Here is a 22,457-nt window from a genome sequence, read left to right as displayed (position 1 = left end):
AATCAGGAATAAGTGTGACTTTGTATTAATGCTTCACACGTCCTTTGCCTCACTTTTTCCACTAATATGAACATTTGTGTATTTTTAGCTAAAGGAATGTAGTACTTCAATTTATTACTGTATACTTGTCACATTTAATTTTCCTTCAAATATTTAGATTCATAAGAAATTCTGAAGTTATTCTTCATTTAATTAATTTTAGGGTGTGTGTGGTGTGAGGATACACTTGTGGGTGTGCTCACCCATGTGTGCTCACATGACAGCTAGAAGCCAACGTGTGGACTCTTTCTCTATCCCTCTCCACCTTCATATTGGAAACACTGTCTCTCATTGAATCCAGAACTCTCTGGCCAACATGTGCACCAGATAGACATGTAGTGCACAGGAATTCGTGCAAGCAAAACACCCATACATATATTTTTAAAAAGAGGGACATGGACTAGGAAGAGTTTCAGGCAAAGTTAAATGTGAGGACTAGAAAATTGATGTGATCATAATGCATTATATACAGGCATGAAATTGTTGAAAAATAAATTTCAAAAAGAAAAAAGAATCACATCCTGACTAGTGATGTTCATTTTTAAATTATTTAAGTATTTTACATTAATACTTAACATTAATGTGGATAGCAAAGCAAAGGCATGACATAAAGATTAGTAATGGGAGAACCAACAGCTTGAGTTGGAGAGGCATGTAGTTGTGTGTTTTACTGTGATGGTTCATCAAAGGACCATGTTTCCAAAGCCAAGAGTCAAACTTCATGATAGGGAGTCACCACGACTCTGTGTGTGTGTGTGTGTGTGTGTGTGTGTGTGTGTGTGTGCCTGGAGAGTGTGCTATGAGTATGGGTACTCAAAGAGCCCAGAAGAGGGTTTCAGAACTCTTGGTGCTGGAATTATAGGTAGTCCTGAGTGCTAGGAACCAAATTCAGGTCCTCTGGAAGAGCAGGAAGAACTGCTAACCTCTGAAGCATTCTTCCACCCCACCATGAACATTTCCATTGTGGGTTGGTGGTTGAGTTTGTAAACCCAGGCACACCAAGAGCTGTGATCTTGACATAACATGGAACAGATGGATTGTCATCATCAAAGAACATTCCCTAGTTTATGTTACAAATATAGCAGCTTCTTCCCTGATCTATAGATGGGCAGGTTTACAAAAGAAGCTTTACTTCAATCAAGAAGAAAAAGAAACTTATAAAAACTTAAATATAAACATTTCCCCCTTCCCTTTCTTCCCTCTACTTCCTTCAACATGCACCCCTTACTGCCTCTCAAGTTTATGGTGGAGAATAAGAAACCTTTTAAGGAGACTTTAGCCTGTGTCATTTAAACTCCAGGCTATGACCTAGTATACAATCCAAAATCTTGTCCTTTTTCTTAAAGACTTTTTTATGAGCAAAGCTATTTTTTACAACCCAACCTACTCATGATGGAAACATATATTGAAACAGACCAACACTTATTGTATAATGATTTATGAAAGTGCACATATGAAGCACACAATTAATATCCCATAGTTATCATCTTCTTTAATTACATTGTTGAGTCTCTCCATAGTTCCAATACATTTCCCATATAAGAACTTCCTTTTAGGCTCTGTCTAGAGTAGTCAATCTTCACCAGAAAATGTGCTGCAAAGTTTTTTGGATAAGAGATATTATTTTTGATGGGTATAAAAGCAGATATAAATACAGAAAAGAAACAACCAGCTTTTAGACGTGTGACTACCCCTCAAACACATAGAGGAGGAAATGGATTTCACAGTGACCTACTACAATGAAATAATATGCATTTTCCATCTAATTGATAATTAGGTTGTTAAGGTCTTGTGAAATATCTGCTTTGTAAAAACATCCATGACATATACAGTTAATTTGTGTTGTCTAATGAAAATATCAGAAAAAACTGTAGGGCTTCTTTTCATGATGCCATTTATGCATAGATTTTTTGTGGGTCCACCTGCACCTGTGAGGAAGATGTGGGATAGCGTCTGGAGCTGAGTGACATGGCAGGAGCCTCTTTCTGCTCCCAATTCTGCCCTGAAGGGTTAACTCTTCCTTGTTCCCCAAGGAATACAGTGGGGCTCTCTTATGAGATCTGGAAGAAATTAAACAGTTAATAACAGTAAGAGTTGATACTGTTTATAAAGCCTGGGGGCTCTTTAAAAACATGAGTCTTTACTTTCCAGACAGTTCTAGATCTTTTATATTTTAAAAATAATCCTCTTAAAACGTTACTCACCAGTCTAATTCATAGCTGCTTTATAACCCCGAAAAATGTTCTGATGTCAGACTTGGGTTGAACATGGTTAGGTATGTAGTAAAAATAAAATTTGGTTTCCTCACATTACTACTGTAAAACAGCTAACTATAAACAGCGTTTTACATTAATAATATATTACATTTAGAAAGAAGATTATATGATATATACACAGTATATTTCATTGCATGCTTAAAATATTCATGCACAAAGAAAAAATAAATAGGGCATCTACCACAGTGTTCACAGCACTCTTCTGGGAAGTGGGGTTATGGGCATATTAGTCTTCTTTGTTTCCTTTTCTGTGTTGTGTGAGCATTATCTAATAAATGGATATTGTTCTGGGAGGGGGAATTTTTTAAGATTCGTTTTTAAGAGCTTAAGCAACTGAAAAAATTTGAGAGCTATTGAGTGTATAAGTTAAAAGTCTAGCTTATGCAGCTCAGTGTGGCAGCTGTTGGCCTGAAATGGCTATTTTAAATCAAATGTAACCAATTAGTTCTTCAGCTATGCTAAGCATAGCTCTTCTACCGTAGCCACATTCTCACCATCAGAAAAATGTCTGTTCCATATCCCAGGTAGAAAGTGGATTACAAAATTATGCTCTGGCCATCAAAAATGGAAGCTGGGCCAGGGTCTGGTAACACTGGTAACCCCTTCACCACAGACACTAACTCTTTTCAGCAGTCACTCCAATGACCTCCTTACCTGTGATCTTCCAGCTAGTTAAGACAGGGGAAGAATGGTTCCCAGCACATAACTCACATCTCTATGTCATGATTACCAGCTTCCCTACCCATTTCCAACTCAATCTAATTCAGTGCAGCCCCTCAGATAGTTTTGAGAAGTTACCACATGCTACGTGTCAGAGTCAGCCTCAATTTCCCAGCCAAATAAGAAAAATGTCCTTCATCCCTCTAGAGTGTATTGACAAGCATAAACAGAAAGTCATTTTGGGTAGAATGATAGCAAGAACATGGCTGTGTTTGTAAAATCCAAAAAACGCTTCCCATAGCAGCTGTATTTCAGCTGGGTCTTGACATGTTTGTCCAAGTTCACAAATCAGCACTTCAGTGTTCTCCTTCCCATCTTCCCAAAGAAGAAGGTGTGTTAGGTTCTTTCCCCATCACTGTGGGCAAGTACTTGACAGAAGCAACATAGGGAGAAAGAACTTGTCTCAGCTCATGGTTTCAGGAGGATTTCAACTCATCATGGTGGGAAGATGTGCTAGTGAGAGCAGCTGTGTCCGTGGCTACAGGAGCATCCTGCAGACAATAAGCGGAGAACTCGGGCCAGAGCAGAAGCAGCCACAGATCTCAGCACTCCCTCAAGACACTAGTTTCCACCACCCAGGCCTCAAGCCCTACATCTTCCACAGCCTTTAAAATAGTTCCACAAGCAGAGGCCCTATGCCAGTTTCTTTCCTGTAGTTATAACAAAACAACATAATCAGAAGCAACTTGTAGAAGGAAGAGTTTGTTTGTGCTTACCTGTTCAGGAGGGCTAGGAGTCCATCATGGAGGGGAGTCATGGCAACAAGCAGCAGCCATGACAGCAGGAGTCTGAGAGCTCACAACTTGAGCAGCTAGTGGAAAGTAGAGAGAGTAAACAGACAGGAAGACGCAAGGCCACAGCTCCCTGAAATAGAGCAACCCACTAAGGACCAAGTGTTCAAATGCCTGAGACTATGGGGAATGTTTCTCAGTCAAACTACCATAGGGCCTATTGTTTAAAACATAAGCCCATAAAACATAATCTGGAGATTTCAGATTCAATCCGTAATGGAGATCAAAACCCATTGTCAAAATGTAGCTCATATGTAACCAAATAATGTTTTCATTTCATGTAGGATAACTACATATGTTTAACTCACTGCCTTTGGGCTGATTTTCTTATATTTCAGGTATGGTTCTATGTATGTGAAATAATCCTAAATCTTCAAATGAAATAAAGTATATTATGATTTTAAGATTTAGTCATCCATTTTATTTGAATACATAAAGTCTTATGAGTGAATGGTTATTTTTTTTCAGCTACTTGTCTATAAATGTTTGAATGGAAGTTAAAAACCTGGAGGGCCCTCAAATAAATGTTCTCAAATAAATGCTTGTAACGATAACATGTAATATATAATTTACATTATATATAATATAATATGTAAACATAAGTACCACGCTTGTATTTTACAGATGCAATGCTCTTGGTAGCAGAGAGACTGGAAGGGCCGTTCAACATTGAATCAGTCATGGATCCAATAGACGTCAAGATCTCCGAAGCCATCATGAACATGCAAGAAAACAGCATGCAGGTGTCGGCGAAGGTATTTCCATTAATAATGTGTCTCCTAATGTGTGCACATAGTACAGGTGCAGTCACCTGAAAAGATGGAGTGATGAGATATGTGGGTAGGGATTATAAATCCTAGTACACTGCCAGCAGCTTCTCCTGTTGAACCACAAATTTACTTCTTCATTTAAAATGTATAACAAAATGGCATTGAGAGGGGGAGTAAGTTTTTAGTTCGCAGCTACTCAATCATGACAAAATTTTTGGCTGCCTAAAAGTTTCCGTAAGCCCCAAGTATGGCTGGCTAATCTCCCACATGTGTGAGCAATTTGGGGGAATTTTCTAGTTTGATGTTTGAAATTTCTGTACACCTTCACTTTGTCCTCTCAAAACTTCTAATTATATCGTCACCTGTGTAGATGAGGCACACAATGTATATGGTCAGTAGTAAATAATCAAGCACCACCTTTGACTTTCCTTGCAGACAACTGTATAACATCCATTAATGAGCCTATGGGGGGGGGGATATTCCTTTATAAGAGTTGAACACATATTATAAGGCAAAAAGTCTCAGAGTTCCATAAATCATATGAGACAGAGGTCCTGAGCTCGGAGCTGTGGGGACAAACAGCAGGTTCCAAGTTTGTGCTTGTACTCATCCAGATGGGCATAAGCAGGGCTTGCCTGGAGCAAAGTGGAGCAGTCTGCAGCCAGGTCTGGAGCATAGCCTTCCATCGCCTCTTGTCTACCCTCTCTTCTCTCTACCAGCATCACCGTGACAACTGCATCCACCTCAGCCCTTTCAACCTGGTGGCAGGGAGATAGCATGCCCACTGAAATGTGCCAAGAGTTACATGATCGGCTTATTTCAGTTTTTAAAAGTGCTTTGTGGAAGAGATTTCAAATATAGTCATGGAAGTGGGGAGAAATGGAGGCACAGAGAGGAACCATGATATTTTATCTGGCCTCCTTGACTGTCATGAATCAAACTGGAGTTGAGCTTCTCAGGGTAAACTAGAAGGTAAGATAAGAAAGACTGGCCTGCATTTCGTTCTCTCTCTGGGAGGTGGCAGAGCCTAGAGTTTTCTAGGCCTGATTCTGGGTTTTAATGAACCTGATGTACTCAGGTAGAGAAGGATGTTTGAGTTACCATCAACTGTTGGGGAAATAGCACATTTGGGGCTTCCATGTAAGGCCATTTTCTTTCTTTACTGTAGAAAAAAAAAAAAAGCAACTATCCATTCCTCTCAAATCCATCACCTAAAAACCAATTAGAGTTGTTTTGAGAGGCCTCATAACCCAGCAGTGCTGGAGTAATTGGGGGCTAGGCTTGTGGAAGTTAAAAATAGCCCTAGAGAAGAGGACAAAACAAACTGGTGAGCAGTAGTATCTGCGGCCTGAGCCCACCACTCCCTTCTCAGAAGTAGATGTCTGTTTCCATTGCACACACTCAAGTTCAAGCCAGGCGTTCTTCTGCCTGTTACTTCACCAATTCATTTAGTAAATATTTATCAGCAATCCAGAGTGGACCAGGCTCAGTTCCTACACCAAATACCATTCTCAGTAGGAAAGATAGACAGGAAGCAGAGGAAGCAGTATGTAAACAGATAAATGATGTAATACCAGACAGTTACTGGTGGCCTGAACATGCTCCTTGTTCCCCAATGAGTGAACATATTTTGATATGAAGTTTCTACTATTTGGTTTTTCAAGAATCCTTGATAAAAAGTTTCTCTATAGATAACATCCTACGGTCCTACCTCATAACTGGTCCCTTGGCTTTCCTTTTTAAAGCCTCTTAAATCTACCCTTCATTTAGTAATTGAGATGTTTGCAAATACAAAGTAAAGCACCTCTGCTTCATCTTTTGGCAACTTCTTTTTACATCTGAAGCAGAACCCAAAGCCCAACACTGCCTCTGCCTACCAGAGGCCTTTGTACCTTGGCTGATATGCACAGCTCCATGGTTTTTGTCTCAGCTTCTTGTGGCCTCCTCTGCCTATACTGTTCCTCCCTCCTGTCGCCTGTCGGCAGATCCCTCTTGTGATTCCCCATCTGGACAATTTATCACAGCATCTATTGCAGACTAGTAATATACATCTGTTTGGCACTTGCTCCCTAACAGCCTTCTTCTGACATCATTAGTCACATAGGACAAGGATCACTGTTGTGTCCTATGCACCTAGAACCCAGCCCAGGATCTGGTGCATGGAAACTGTGGCCAAATGCTTATACAATTAATTTCAGAAGGAAGGAAGTGAGGAGAGAAGAGGGAGGGAGGGATGAGTGGAAGAAGTGAAAAAGGAAGGAAGAAAGAAAGGAAGGAAACTCTATTAAGTAAACTGTGAAGAACTTGGAAATCAACTGTCTTAGCTACTGTTCTATTGCTATGAAGAGACACCATAACCAAGGCAGCTTATAAAAGAAAACATTGAGTCGGGGCCTTGTTTAGAGTTTCAGAGGGTGAGTCCATGATCATCATGGTGGAAGCAGCATAGTGACAGGCAAACAGGCACTGGAGCATTAGTGCTTGCATCCTGATCCACAGACAAGAGGCAGCAGGCATAGAGAGAGACAGACACAGAGACAAAGAGATATATACACGCAGGCAGGCAGAGAGACAGAGAAAGAGACTGGGCCTGGTATGGATTCTCAAAGTCTACCCCCAGTGGCACACCTCCTCCAACAAAGCCATGTTTCCTAATCCTTCCCAAACATTCCCACAAACTGGGAATCAAGCATTCGAGTATCTGAGCCTATGGGGGCCATTCTCATTTAAGCCATCACATTAACCAAATTCAGTTGAGCGTGATGGCACACACCTTTCATCTCAGCATTTGAGAAGCAGAGATAGGAAGATCTCAATGAGTCTGAGGCCAGTCTGGTCTACATAGTGAGTTCTAGGCCAAATCTGAGACCCTGTCTACCCTGCCACATACACATACACACACACACACACACACACACACACACACACACACACACACACACAGAAAAAAAAGAAAGAAACGAGAAAAAGAACGAAACCTAACAAATTCAAGGAGTATATTGTCTAGACTATATTCTTTTACGATGAATACATCTTTATTTTAAAAAAGCATTCTATATATTTATAGAATACCACATGATGTTTTACAATGTCTACGTTGTGGAAATGCTAAATCAAGCTAATTAGCAGAACTTGGCCTTTCACATCCTGTTTTTGTTGTTGGTTGGTTGGTTGGTTGGTTGGTTGGTTGGTTTTGGTGTGTGTGTGTGTGTGTGTTGAGACATCTATTCTTGTAGCAAATTTCAAGCATGTAGATTATTATTAAGTGTAATTTAAATGAAGTAGTCTACCAGAAAATTCTCTAAGAGGTCAAAGGGATGGGGCTTTTTATCAGCAAAATGTGGAAGAGACATTTTTATGGAATTTACTTAACTGTATCAAAATAGCACTGCTGTTTTAAGAACTATATTTAAAAATGACACATTTTGTGAGAAATGCCATAATCAAGAAGAAAAACAGTATAAGGCCTGTAGGTTACACTCACGAAAGCATGCAGTAGGAAAGGTCATAAAGTGAGAGCATGATAAATGGACTGGCATTAGAAGAGTGAATCTGATAAGCTTGACATAGAGAAAAATGAATGGAGGAGTTACAGGAGAGAAGAGAGAAAGGGAAAAGGAATAGCCAGGCTCTCCAAGAAAGATCAAGTAGAGAAAGTTCAGTGGCAAAAACTAATAAAACCGAGATGCCAACTGTGGAAGAACTTGAGCTCGTTGTCAGGTTCCCTTTATGATGCTCAGAGCTTTCCAGGCAGAGATACATTCTAATCACATGTTTCTCTTATCCAGTGTATTCATTTCTTTGAGTCTTTCCTAGAGTCTTAATAGTACACACACACACACACACACACACACACACACAAACACAAACACGCGCACACGCACGCGCGCGCGCACACACACACACAAACATGCACATACATGCACACACACAGACAAACATACAAACACACATATGACCATACTACTTTAAGATAAGAGATGTCTTTCCTTAAATGTTCTCATCATATCTAGAGAAATGAGAACTAATCCTTTTCTGCCTCATAATTGAGACTAGTGAAAAGGTCTGTTCTCACCCTGGATATTCATGCCTTTGTCTTCTACAAGGTCTATGTGTAGCAGGCACTACCAAATCTTTTCATTCTCCTAGTCAGTCCTCAGAGAGGCAGTTGAGAGTGAGATACAAGATTCCTTTGACAAAATATACTGGCTATGCCAAAGTGTACAACTAAATCATAATATGCATTTCTATCTTAAGTGGTGACACTGATTTGAAACTCTAGATTTCTTTGCTCCTTGTGAAGTATCTGTGTATACATACACATTTTAAAGGACGGGCACCACAACACATTAATTTTTTGTCATTGTTGCTTCCCCTCAAGCGCAGAACCTCCAAACAGCAGCGAAAGCCATCATAGTGGCTGTTGGTTGAACCCTGACTATGTCCATTCAACAAATACCATGGCGTGCTCCAGGCACAAGGAACGCTGTAGAAGAGAAACAGTACCCTTGCTTTGCTGACACAGTCTCCTTCTATGTGCCTTATTTATGTATTTATTTCAAATCCTCCCTGAAATCCTTAAAGCATTCATTTACTTGTTCATTGAAGAGGAATGTTAAATTTGCAGAGATTAAACAGTTACTCTGAGGTCAGACAGCAAGTGGCAGAGCTGGGATGCAGCCAGATCTGTCCAGTTCAAAAAGAAAAAATATTTACCCAGCATGCCACAGTTTCCTTTATAAACATCTCCCCACCGGGACCAAATGAGCTCAGCACTGGAAGAACCCGCTGCATGAGGGAGCTTGGCCAGCTGCACTCTGGGGAACCTGGGGAGGAGACATAGAAGTAGCTAGTTCAAGTGCAAACACATCACACTCAGCAGCTTTACAATCTTCATGACAGACAAGGAAGAACTCTTCCTAGGCCCCTGTATCCCACCTGAATGAAAGCAGTTGAAAACTGCACATGGGTGGAAAGTCTACAAAGAAATGGGGGAAGGGGCTCCCTGAATCAGGTTTCTGCCTTTGAACTTCAGATGTGTTGATAATCTTCCCCTTATCCTCTCAGGGAAGATAAAACTGATTTCACTAGATAGCTGTATTAGGAATAATTTCAAACCTAACTCAGGAAGATTGGTTTGTCGGATATAATCTAAATTAAGAAGGAAGACTTATTAAATTCCAATTGAAGCCATCTATTCAATTAACAGCTATTATAGATGAATGTGGTACCCATTCCAGAAGAGTGAGACAGCCCCAAGGTACTTAATTTTCTCTAGACTATTCTTCCTGATTGTGCTGGTCAAAAGAAGACCAAGAAACCAAGAAGAACATTAAAGAGAATATAACAACTTCTGTCTCTAGCTGTTGGGTCTAAGTTTCATCATCTGTGTTTTTGTCTAATGGCCCCTTTCTAGTATAATGGTTCTCGCTTTCGCAAGCATTACTCTACTTATTATGCACGCTTCTTTTTCCAGCACCCAGCTCTCCCTCTCCAACTCTCTTCCCTGTACCTTTTCTCTTTCAGGGAATTAGGAATAAACACTGTCTTAGAAATTCAAATGGTGAAAACATTTTCTTTTCTATTGGAGGACATTACCTAGAATTTATCTTTTTTACTACAGCAGTGTTTTCTCTTTCCATCTTTGGAAGTTCCTAATTGTAGGTGTTTCTGTAAGGAAATCAGTGTGTTAGTATGTTATGGTTATTTTTTTTTTTTACATCCTTTCTCCTGGCCAGTATTCTAAATTATTTGAGAACAGGAGTTGTGTCTAAGTTGGGGTTTTTATTGCTGTGATGAGACACCATGACCACATCAACTCTTATAAATGAAAACATTTAATTGGGGTAGCTTACAATTTCAGAAGTTCAGTCCATTATCATCATGGCAGGCAGCATGGCAGCATGCAGGCAGATGTCGTCCTGGAGTAGTAGCTGAAAGTCCTACAGCTTGCAGGCAACAAAAAGTCAGCTGAGACACTGAGCGGTATCCTGAACATAGGAAACCTCAAAGTCCTCCAACAAGACCATATTCACTCCAACAAAGCCACACCTAAAATAGTGCCACTCCCTGTAAGATTATGGGGGTCAATTACATTCCAGCTACTACAAGTTGCATCTTGTTCATTCTTAAATTATTCAGAGAAAGTTCTTAGTATGTCACCTATGGAAGAAATAATATGTTTCACTTGGTTGAGTTCACAATGTGAAAACATAGCACTAGAGAGCCTTACAAAAAAAGAAATAATAAATACCTTAACTTGGTTTGAAAGTACTCTGAGATTCTTTAAACATGGCAGCAGTGGGTTAGAGTTGGACACCAGACAGACCCAGGACCTGGTTGTTACTATTTGTGTGATTTGGGGAAAATCATTTATCTGTCTAAACTCAACCAATCGATGTTAAAAATGAAAGCCCTAACCCAACTTGCAGGTTATTTAAACAGAACAACATTACAGTACATGTAAAGTGCTTAGCGTGGAGCATGTCCAATCAAAACCACCCAAGAAGGTTAAGGCCCTTAATTGTTCCTACAAGCCACGGTGATGTATAAATTCTGAAGAGTTTAGTACTATGGTCTTGATTCATCCAAGAGTCTAGAGGCTTAAACTTAGCTTCTAAGAGCAGAAAATACTTAACAACTCCATCTCACATTTGATCCCATGGATGTTTGATTCTTTTCAATGAAGAGTTTCCACCTCAAAAGAAAGAGAGGATCTAAATATCCATCTCTGAGACCAGGATCCTGGGGATGCCAAGTTGCTGGTGACTACATCAACAACCCAATTCTAGTCTGTGCCTCTTGTCTCTACCAAAGCAAAGGGATTTGGGGGGATTTTGGTGGCCTCTGCCCATTGTCACATTATTCTTACTAGTTTGCTCCATCGGTGGATAGTTTGGTCCCTCTCATGTGATCTCTGAGGAAAAAAAGCAAATGGGTCACACTGTTTACAAAGCTTCATGACCTATTAATTTCTATAGCTTGCTTTCAGTGGAAAAAGGCTGTGTCCTCCATGATGGAAAGGGGTGTGTCCTCCATTATTCCAGACTTTTGGGTTTTTTCTGACTTTTTTATAAATTCAAACCTTTTTGTTCTGTTCATCAATTCTCACATGCAACATGGCACTGAGAATACTAACCTTGAAACACTTTGTGTTTTTTGATTTCTTCTCCTCTGTGCAGGAAATCAGTGTGTATTCTATTCCTGTTTGTAACAGAACCAGATTTTCTTCAGGGAATCCGCCACAGTTTTCATAATGTAAAATGAAAGCTCAAATATGCTTATTTATAGGAAAAGTACTGAAGAAAACTAGTTTTAGCTTTCTTTCTTTCTTTGAAAAAGAGATTCTAATTGTATTTTCCCTTTTGATGATAAAGGAAACTTCTTGATGATCTCTAACGTAGGGCAATTTACCTGGAGACTTTCTTTCACTTCAAAGGCAAAGGATGAGATTATATTTAAAGTGGTACACTCAAGAATGGATTAGTGAAACTCAATACTCAATGTGTCCTCAGGAGCAACAAAAGAAAAATATTTTTTGGGTCTCACAGAAATCTTCTCACAACTTGCTCCTTCCTTGCTTAGGAAGTCTTCCGAGATCCATGTTTCTCATAGACAAGCTCTTCCCATTCTCATAAGTACATAGCCTTTTTCCTGGTTCTAATCACTTCCTTTCTACTAAGGCATTTGTGATCTGGTCTAACACTGGTGGAATCACAGCTTCAGGTAGCCTGTGTGCCTGTAAAGGATTTGCCTCTGTGGGAAAAACTTCTACTTGAAGAGTTTGCCGATTTCCTTGGTATAAATATCCATATTATGATGGGTTGAAAACCTAGGCATAGTGTCACTGAACACAGAATGACATACCATGATAAAGTAGTCCTGCCTTGTAGGTGTGGTTGGCATGAAAACCCTCAAAAGCATAGATAAGAGTGCAGTGATTAGAAAGTAGAAAGTTTATATATATGAAACTATATATATATATGAAACTTTTTACTTTATATATATAGAAAGAGCATAATTTGTGTAATTGTAAGTATATACAGCATAATTTTTAATGATCATGTTTAGCAACTGATTTTCAAACTTACTAGAAATGTCTCACTTCTCATCAGCAATAGGAGCCTATCCCAGCACACCACTGCTGTTCTAGGAAGCTCCCTGGATTCTCCAGTCTGGGCTAATTGTTCCTGTAGGCATTCTCGTTACACTCATAGCATGCCGATTCTCTGCTCTCTTGACAAAACACTCACGAGAGCAGGGACATATCCATGCCACTTAATTTTGACCAATGTAATACTCAAAAGTATTTATTTGTTGAACCATGGGATGAATGAACGGTTCACAACCAGGCTGGTGTGATTCATGTGTTTACTTATATCCTGCTAAGTGACCTTAAAGAAGTTCTTTCAACCTTATAAACAAGAGCATGTGAGATAATCATTTAGCTGGGCAGAGAGAAGTAGGGCTTCTTCTCTCTCCATGCAATAAAATATGTCATGTTCAGTTCCTTGAAATTCTACCCTCTGCTCATTTGGAAAGAATATCAAGACATCCTGCAGTGTAAGGAATGCAAAACCAAAAAACAGTCTCAAGTCAATGGAAAGAATTTGTTTTTATTGAAGAAAAGATTTTAAAGAAGTACGCAATACATCTGACAGATACCCTGGAACCAAGCTGTTTAAGCCTTAGAAGTAAATTGTTTAAACCTTAGAATGGTACATGGCAGCCAGCTTTTGAAAAAAATCAAAGCCAGTAAAAAATGACCAAAACAAAAACTGATGACTAGGCTTGATTCAGAATCCTGAATTCTCTTAACAGGATGCTGAATCCATCCAGGGACTTAGAGTTTGCCAGAGAAGTTGGCCAGGGAACCACTGCAATCAATCTTTAAGGAAAGAAAAACATGAGTCAGGAAGAAAATAGAAAGAAAGATGATGAGAGAGGAGAGGAAAGACAGGAAGACGTGTCAAAGGAGAAACGAGATTGTTCTGAAATGATGGGGTGAAAGGACATCTTCTTAGAGAAGGCAATCCATGAAGAGACTTGCCAACCTAAATAAAAATGGAAAGTTGGGAATTAAAATGTTTGTATCATTAATCTAATGATTTTAAGCCAAAGAAAGAATAATTATCAAAATCATTAAGTTGTATCCAGGAATACGTGTCTTAAGACATTAGCAGGAAGCTGTTAGGAACCAGAAAAGAAGTATTGTGAACTTACGCCCTGGGGAAAAGTTTCATTTATTGGTAATATGTAACTCTTCTTGCTACTAACTTGATGAAATGTTTTTGGAAATATTTTACGTTACTCACATTTACTTGTGTTAATATGTGAATGGACTTATACACACATCTCAGTCACCACTTTGAAGAATTACTTTATTCTTGATTATGTGTGTGTCTGTGTGTGAGTATGCACAGACGAATGCAGTACCCACAGAAGCCTGAAGAGGGTGTCAGATCCCCCCGGGAGCTGGACTTACTGATGGTCATGAACCACCTAATGTGGGTGCTGGGAACGAACTCAGCCCCCCCCCCAACATCATGTGCACTCATAAGCACTGAGTCACCTCTCCAGTGCCACCGCTTCACATTGAGAAAAGGCCTTCAGCTCTGTGCTAGAGCTGGATGACCTGGGTGGTTGCCAGCAGGAAAAGAATACAGCGGCTGCAATGAAGGAATGCTGCTGGCCAGGACTTTGACCAGACAAAGACGATGCTGGGAACAGCAGCTTTGTAAAGAGTCCAAATCACCTGCCTTTGTGATACAACCAATGCTGTTGACTGAGCTGTGAATCCAGTCCAGTCACAGTAACCCCTCCAACCCATTCATGCTTCACTCTCTTTACTTTTAGTCATTCACGGTCCATTGCTGTCCAAGAAGCTTAAAGGAAGCATTCTAGAAGTAACAGCTGATAAGTTTTAAACTGTACGTCATTTTAGGTAGCATGATGACATTTTACACTGCCCTACTCCATCATGTCATGGACATGAATTAACCCTTTTCTCAGTGTATTTATTTATGTTGTATATGCTGCCTACCTCTTAGGTACTTCACAGACATCTCAGTTACAGAATGACTGTCACTACTACAGTGCTCACATTCAAAGAACTATTATTTTATTTAGAAATTGACCCAAAGCACAAGAGTGGTGATGCAAGCAACTTGAATATGCCAAAGATGAGCCATGAAGTTCTTCTCTGTGGCTGAAAGTTTTTCTGCGTCCCGCCTGGCCCATGGTCAGGACAAATTTCTCTCACCCGCCGGTCCCACAGCCACTTGGACCCAAATAAACACATATAGGCTTTTATTATTTTTAAACCATGGCCATGGCAGGATTCTTGCTAACTAGCTTTTATATCTTAAACTAACCCATTTCTGTAAATCTATACTTTGCTATGAGGCTTATGGCTTACCCATACCTTTACATCTTGCTTCTCCTGGCGGCAGCTAGCAGCATCTCCTCAGCTCTGCCTTTCTCCTTCCTCTCTCTCTAGTTGGAATGTCTTGCCTAACCTTATTCTGCCTCACCGTTGGCCAAACAGCTTTATTTATCAACCAATCAGAGCAACACATTCACAACATACAGAACAACATTCCACAGTACTTCCCCTTTTTCTGTTTAATCAAAAAGGAAGGTTTTAACTTTAACATAGTAAAATTACATATAATAGAACAGTTATCAAGCACGAATTACAGTTACAATATCTAATCTATTTGTATTTGGCAAAATTAAAGAAAATATTCTATCTATCCTGTATTTGTGAGTCTAAAGTTTTATATCTAATTTATCTTTTATCATAGCCAAGGAAAATTATAATTATCTAGTCTTCAACTACATCAAAGACCCCAGAAGGATATAATATTACCTAAGTAAATAGGAAATGCATTGTAAGCAACTTCTCTTTCTAAAGAAGAAAAGGGAATAGAGATACGATAGGATAAAGAGTAACAACTTGTTTAAAATGTTTTACATTACTATAGATTTTAGTTTATTGATACAAATTTAAAGTTAATTTTGTTATGCTATATATTTATTTCTACTCTTGTTTAAGGTATTATATTTATGAAACTCATTTAAAATTGTAATGTATAATTAATAAATAGATTAATAATTAGTCATCTATGATAATCACACTTATAGTCATGTTAGTTAAGTTTTCTAAGTATACAAAGAAATATTTCAATTAGGTAGGTAATCTTCAAACACTCCAAAGACTTACAGAATATGGTGTTTAAAATGTTTTAAAAACTTAGACTTTCTGGACAGTGAGACATGTCTGCTCCTGGCAGCACCACACTGATTTACTTCAAAGAGGAAAATGGGCGTCGAAGACATTCCATATGGAGTTTATCTTCTTCTTGGCAAAAATAGCCATTTGGGGCAAGAAACTGCTCTTGCCTGGACTGCTGATAAACTGGACATACAAGACCCATAGGAAAATGACCACTGAATTTGCCAAAAGATGGCAAAATTGTCCTTCATGTTCCTGCTTCACAGAGGAGACTGCCGTTCTAGAGGACACAGGAAAAAGTGACTGAGAGACTAGGTCTATGGCCTAAAAATGGATGCCCCACATTGGGCACCACTTCTCTTAAGGAAAACAGTGAAAAAATTAGTTACATATATAAACAAAAATACTCTTGACAGTTTCAGTACTCTGAAGTTACACTTGGTGATTACTGCAGGCATAGAGCCTGTGGCTCTTAGCTTAGCCTACCAACCAGAGAGCCAATTTGGCTACTTTGTGAGATTTTCCATTTTTTAACTGGCTTATTAATTTTAATAAGTAACTTATCAAAGGATCAAGAACTAGAATTTTTGGTTCTAGTTATTAATTTTAGTAAAGTTGTTTATTGAACTTGGATCTAACTTGACATTGTAAATGGAGCAAAGACAATAGCAATATTTTTCATATGAGTGCATGGTTTGCTACAGTTCTTCAGGCCGAGAAAGAAATGCTCAACCTTGGTTTGAAAGAGACAATTGCTTATTTGAGCTAAAGTGTGTAAAGGTATAGTGAAGGGTCTTTCATGAACACTCATGGGTTTCTTTATTTTACTTTCCTACTTTTACTTCTCATTACAGATAACCACATGATAGCTAACTTCAACAAATGCAAAATAGGGAGATGATAATGAAAACTTTTACTTATTTATAATTATTCATTTTTTATTTTTTTAAAACATACAATATGTGCTGGGAATGCATAGAAGCTAGGATACAGTGATAAAATATTTAAAATTCTGTTCTTCAGAGAGTTTAAATTGTTCATTCATAGCTCTGTGTAATCCATGTACTTGACATGTTATTCAGTATTTCTCTGAGTAATTATAGATTATGTCAGTTAAAGTAATATACCTTTTTATTTCATTTTTCAGTGTCTTCTCTAGGCATCATATTTCATCTTTAAAATGGTTTTGAAAATTGGGAAACTACATTGTTCCAATGTCATCCAAGTTTAAGATCAAGGACAGAAGCTAGAACTCTAACTCTTGGGCTCTTGTTAGTGACTTACTATGGCCAAAATGTGTTTATTACTCAAAGTTTATGTTGAAAGTTAACTCCTGGAAACTTTAGATGTAATTACAGGAGTTGTCCCTTATAAAGGAGACCTGAGGGGGCCTTTCACTGGTCCACCTGCTAAATAAGGACAGAGAAAGAAAGTGTCATCTACGAATTACCTGGTAACTGGACCTTACACTTCACATCCTCTAGAACTACAAAAGTTTCTGGTCTTTATGAATGACTAGTCAAAGGTATTTCATCAAAGCACTTCAAATATCCTAAACACTTGTCTGTTACCCCCACAGCTGTCTGTTATGAACACAACAGCCACACCTGGGTCCGTGATACACAGTCCTGTATGGACTTCCTGGTTCTTTGTTTCCTTGGGTATCAGTGAAACAGAGTGAAATTCCCCAGTTAGTCTTCTTACAGATAAAGTCAGTAGCATTGTAATAGAAATTACAATCTAATAAATAAAGAAAACACCACTTAGTCTCAAAACATCAAGTCTAGGTAGACACAGCCACCGAGATAGAGAATACCCACAAACATTGCCTCTCAAGATGCCAGTAATGACTTTGGAGACTTGTAATCAAAGCAGCAAAGACAAGGGAGAGATCAAGGGGACAGGGAACTGGCTGTAAGTCCCTCTGAAAAGGTGGACAGTGCATTTGTCTATGAAATGTAAGTTAATATATTTCGGTGTTTAGGTTCTGAACATTTAGAAACCAAATGGCTGAATGCAAATCTGCTATCAATACACCTCTAACTATGGCCTTTCCTCCTCCCCTCCTCCCCCTCCTCCCCCTCCTCCCAATAAAACAACAAATTCTCCTCATTCAGTGCTTGTCATCTCAATGTCAGTGCCTTTCATCTCAGAACGCCAACAGACTTCAGAGACATTCTCTTTGTAATCCTCTTAAGGGAGAGGAATCAGGAGTCAGGGAGCTCCCCGAAATCCACAAGTCTTTTGAGTTGGCTGTGTAGGAAAGATGATTTCTTTGAATATCCACAGCATTTGTCTACATCGAAAATTCTGAATACTTTCTGGAATTATCTAATTATCCCTTTCTAGATCCCTCAGAGTGAATCAGGCAGAAAGGAACACTGATGCTACCTTTTAAGGGGGTATGTCTAAAGATGTATTCCCCTTTAAGTGGTTTAGCCTGCAATCACAACTTCTAGAAACTTCTGTTTTGGTGTAAAAAGAAGACTCTTTTCCTACCTTAACTGAGGGTGGAGTGGCAGCACCAACCTTTAAGGCAAGTCTATCAGAATCTCATTTCTCTTAGCAAGTCTGAGCCACCCTCATCTTGGGGTGGAACTGCCTGGAGGAACCCTACAAATAACATCATGAACACATTGGAACATGTGGTGGCATAAAGCCCCTGTGAATGTTCCCAATTTAACACGTGGACTCTGCTGCTTCTGCCACATTGTTTAGCTCTTACAAATAATACTGTGTGGGAAACATAGATCAGGGCCTTGAGATATGGCTTAGTGGATAAGGATGCTTGCTGCTCTTCCAGAGGACCTGAATCTGACTCCCAGCTCTTTCATTGGAAGTTCTTAATTAGCTTTAACTTCAGCCCCTGAGGATCCAACCCCATCTTCTGGCCTTTGTGGGCACCACACTCATGTGTATAAGCCTACACACAGGCACATACACATAAGTAAAAACATAAATAAATAAACATCTGGAAAAAAAGAGAGGAAGGAAGGCCAGGCCAGGTGTTTTCTTTTTCACTCTTTTTTTTGTTTATAAGTAAAACTTACAGAAGGTATAAGTTATGGACTTATGTAATTATGTGATGATTATCAAGCACTTGTTTTCTAAATAGTGGGTGTGTGTTCCTGCTTCATAATTTGCGTTTGATCACAACCACATGCCAGTGTGATAAATGGGATTATTATCCCTATTAAACAGAGAAGGAGTCCGGCAATGGTAGCAACACCTTTAATCCCAGCACTCAGGAGGCAGAGGCAGGTGGATCTCTGTGAGTTCAGGCCAGCCTGGGCAACAGAGCAAGTTCCCGGGCAACCAGGGCTACACAGAGAAACCCCGTCTTGAAAAACCAAATATATATGTACATACATATATACATACATGCATATGTATATATTCAGAACAGAGGGGAAAGATGGGCTCATAGAGGCTCCTCTATTTGTTCCCACAACACAGGCTTTTCTCAGTTCCATTCATCAGCCGCTTGTCCTTCCACTTCCCTTGATAAACACCAAGAGTTTCAGAACTCTAAAAACCATCTAAAGATCTAAGTTTGCATTCCAGCCCTGACCACTTGATCTTCTCTCCTTTAACCTCAGGACCTGTCTATCATATTATACATTCTCATCTACTTCTTCTTTTGTTCAAAATAAGAAATATCGGGGTACCCCAGCTACCTAGGCCCCTTATATTAGACTGAATCCACTTTGCTCATAGAGCTATTACAGCAAACTTAGAAATCAGGTATACTCCAAATTTCTGTCCAATAATTCCATTTGTCACCCACCCTATGAACCCCATGTTTTTTGAACTTTTTCTAACTAATAGATTACATGTTGTCTTACTGTCCACAAGCTAATATGACCAAATACTGTAAAGTAGGTGACATAAACAACAGCCTTCCTCTCTAAGGTCACTGATCCTGATCCTATTTCCCACCCACCATAACCCCATCACTTGAGAGATTAGGTCTCAATTTAGGAATCTGGGAAGGACACAGATATTCAGACAACATGCGTTAGATACAGAATTGTGAGTTTCACTTTGTGTGGTCTCAGCTGCCGTATGGACATGTGGGTTGGTTTTTAATTGATTGGCTATATGACACTGACCCAGAAGTCTTTTGGCAGACAGGCTGGTACTCAGGGGCCTCCCTGTACCTGTTTGCATGGCGTTTTACAGACTTTGGCAACATAGATTGTAACCCTCCCATGAGAGGGGCTCTCTTATACTGATTCTGTTTTTCTAACAGTGGAGTGGTATATCTGTTTGGGGATATTCAAAATTTGAGGTCATTGTGAACAAGTTTTTATGAAAGTTCCCAGCAGATTTAGAGGTTCAGTGATGTGGTGATGTCAGTGGGAAGAAAGTGAGCATTTTCTTCGGTCTGGGTCCTAGACCCAGCAATTTCTGCTTTGAAGCCACCTTCAAAAATCTCAACTAGATATAAATAATGGAAAGTCACCAGGCCAGCCGTATTAATTAATCTGTGGCCAGTCAACACCCGCCAAACAAACCCACCACCAAATGTGAAACCTCTCCCCAGAAACCACCAAACATTCTTTCAGGGAATTGCATTCCTGTGATTTCCCTAAATCCCTGAGTCAGACTCCTCCCTTCCTGAACTGTTAACCCTTTCAGCGCCCAGCCCTTCCAAATCTCAGCAAGGCTGGCCATTGCTATTGTTCCCTGCTCTGTCTTTATGTTTCTTAAAAGTCAGTTGTCATTTTCAAAGCAATCCAAAAGAGCCCACTCAACAGATCCCCTGGAGCTTTGGGAATGTTAAGGCCCTCCATCAGCAGTGACCTTGCTACAAGGAAGTGATTTAAGCACTGGGGAAGAAGAGACCCACTATCTTTATCACACTGGTTACACCATCAACTTCAGAAATTGTGAGAGAGAAGAATAATCAATAGTGTGTAAGACCAGCCTCCAAGAATGCCAAGACAAAGTATCCCTGTGCTGCAAAATGCTGAGTTGAAGGAGAAGTTTGAATGCACAAAAGAGAAATTAGCTGTAGTGGTGAAGCAAATGAATTGTATCTCAAGATGGAATTTGTCATTGAGAATGGCACTCAAGGGCTCTCTGCGTCCTTCAGTGTGACCATATAATATACAGGATGAAAAATGCTTCAAGTTAAACAACACAGAATCAAATAACAACACAAGAATGAACACACGGTAAATGTGCATATGTAGGTTCAGAATTAGCACAAATGAGTAGTTGGGGAAAGTTCCTTGCATTTAAATTAAAATGCAAATGCATCATTTTCTCCCTTCCCTTTCTCTCTCCAGCCCCTCCATGTACTCATTGCTCTCTCTCAAATTCATGACCGCTGGCCTTTGTTTCTTTAACTCTTATTGCATACATTTCCCCCTTCAATATATAGCTAAACATGTAACTACAACCTGCTTAGTGAATATAAGGTTGCTTCTGTGTATATGATTTCAGGGCTGACTATCTGGTATTGGATAACCAATCAGGGCCGGCTATCTGGGGAAGACTATCTGTCTCATTCCCAGCATTCCTTAGTTGCCTGTAGATTTTGGCAAGGGTTGGGGTCCTATGGGGTTTTCCCCTTCTGTGTTAGCATGTCTGCTGGTATCGTTCTTATTCTGGGCCTTATTCAGACAGCCCTGCTGTTGAGACTTCACTGGTTTAGCCTCCCTGCATTTCGGGAGAGACAGTCTCATAGCAGACATCCTGTTCCTCTGGCTGTTGCTGTCTTTCGACCCTGCCCTTCATTATGTTCCCTGAGCCTTAAGTGAAAGAGCAGTGTTGTAGGTGAATCAATGAGTCTGGGTACCAAACAAGCACTTTTCTCTGCACTTTGATTACTTGTCATTTTATGTAGTGGTCTCTATCTGCTGCAGAGAACTTTGTTGACGGATGAGAACTGCACTTTCTTGTGGGTATAAAGGTAAATATTTAGAATACAGTGGGGATTATGCTAGGTTGGTAAAGTAGCGGCTACAGGTTTGCCTTCAAATCCATGACCTCACTAGCCCCACGTAGCTGTCTGGGTCTCCAGCACCAGGCGTTATTCTTTTAAAAAGTTTCTGGGAGAAAAATCATCTCCTATATACAAATGTTAGAAACATAAAGTTACAATTGGATATGTTCTGAAAAGTATTGCTATGTGTCTTAGTCAGGGTTCTGTAGAGGAAAGGAAATCATAAACTGAATATATATCATATATGGGATTTGTAAGAGTTCAGCTAGTCCAACAATGGCTGTCTACCAAGGGAAGGTCCAAGAACCCAGTAGCTGTTCAGTCCCTGATGCTGGATGTCTCTGCTGCTCTGTAGTAGATGCTGGAATCTTGAAGAACGAAGCTCTAATGCAGGGAAGGAGTGGAAGACAATCAGGCAGAGAGAGCAAGCTTCCTTCTTCCATATCCTTGTATATACTGTGAGCAGAAGGTGTGGCCCAGATTAAAAGTGCATCTTCCTACCTCAAAAGAATTAAAAGTGGGCCTTCCCACTCCAAATGATTTGATTAAGAAAAAAATCTCTCACAAATGTACCCAGCCACCTGGGTTTTAGTTAATTCCAAATGTGGTCAAGTTGACAACCAAGAGTAGCCATCACAATCCACCTCTTGTCAACTTGACACATAGTCATAT

At 39.6% G+C, this 22,457-nt stretch overlaps 1 protein-coding gene across 1 annotated transcript in view; it reads left to right on the top strand.

Moving 5' to 3' along the window:
- Gpc6 (glypican 6) overlaps positions 1-22,457 on the top strand; it is a 1,034,707-nt gene that overhangs the window by 924,090 nt on the left and 88,160 nt on the right. The window contains exon 5 of the mRNA XM_059273217.1: positions 4,451-4,581. Within this exon, the coding sequence (XP_059129200.1) occupies positions 4,451-4,581 (131 nt within the window). The remainder of the gene's footprint in view (positions 1-4,450; positions 4,582-22,457) is intronic.

This window comes from Peromyscus eremicus, chromosome 9, assembly GCF_949786415.1.
Source record: "Peromyscus eremicus chromosome 9, PerEre_H2_v1, whole genome shotgun sequence".
NCBI lineage: Eukaryota > Metazoa > Chordata > Mammalia > Rodentia > Cricetidae > Peromyscus > Peromyscus eremicus.
This window is presented reverse-complemented; position numbering and strand designations above follow the sequence as displayed.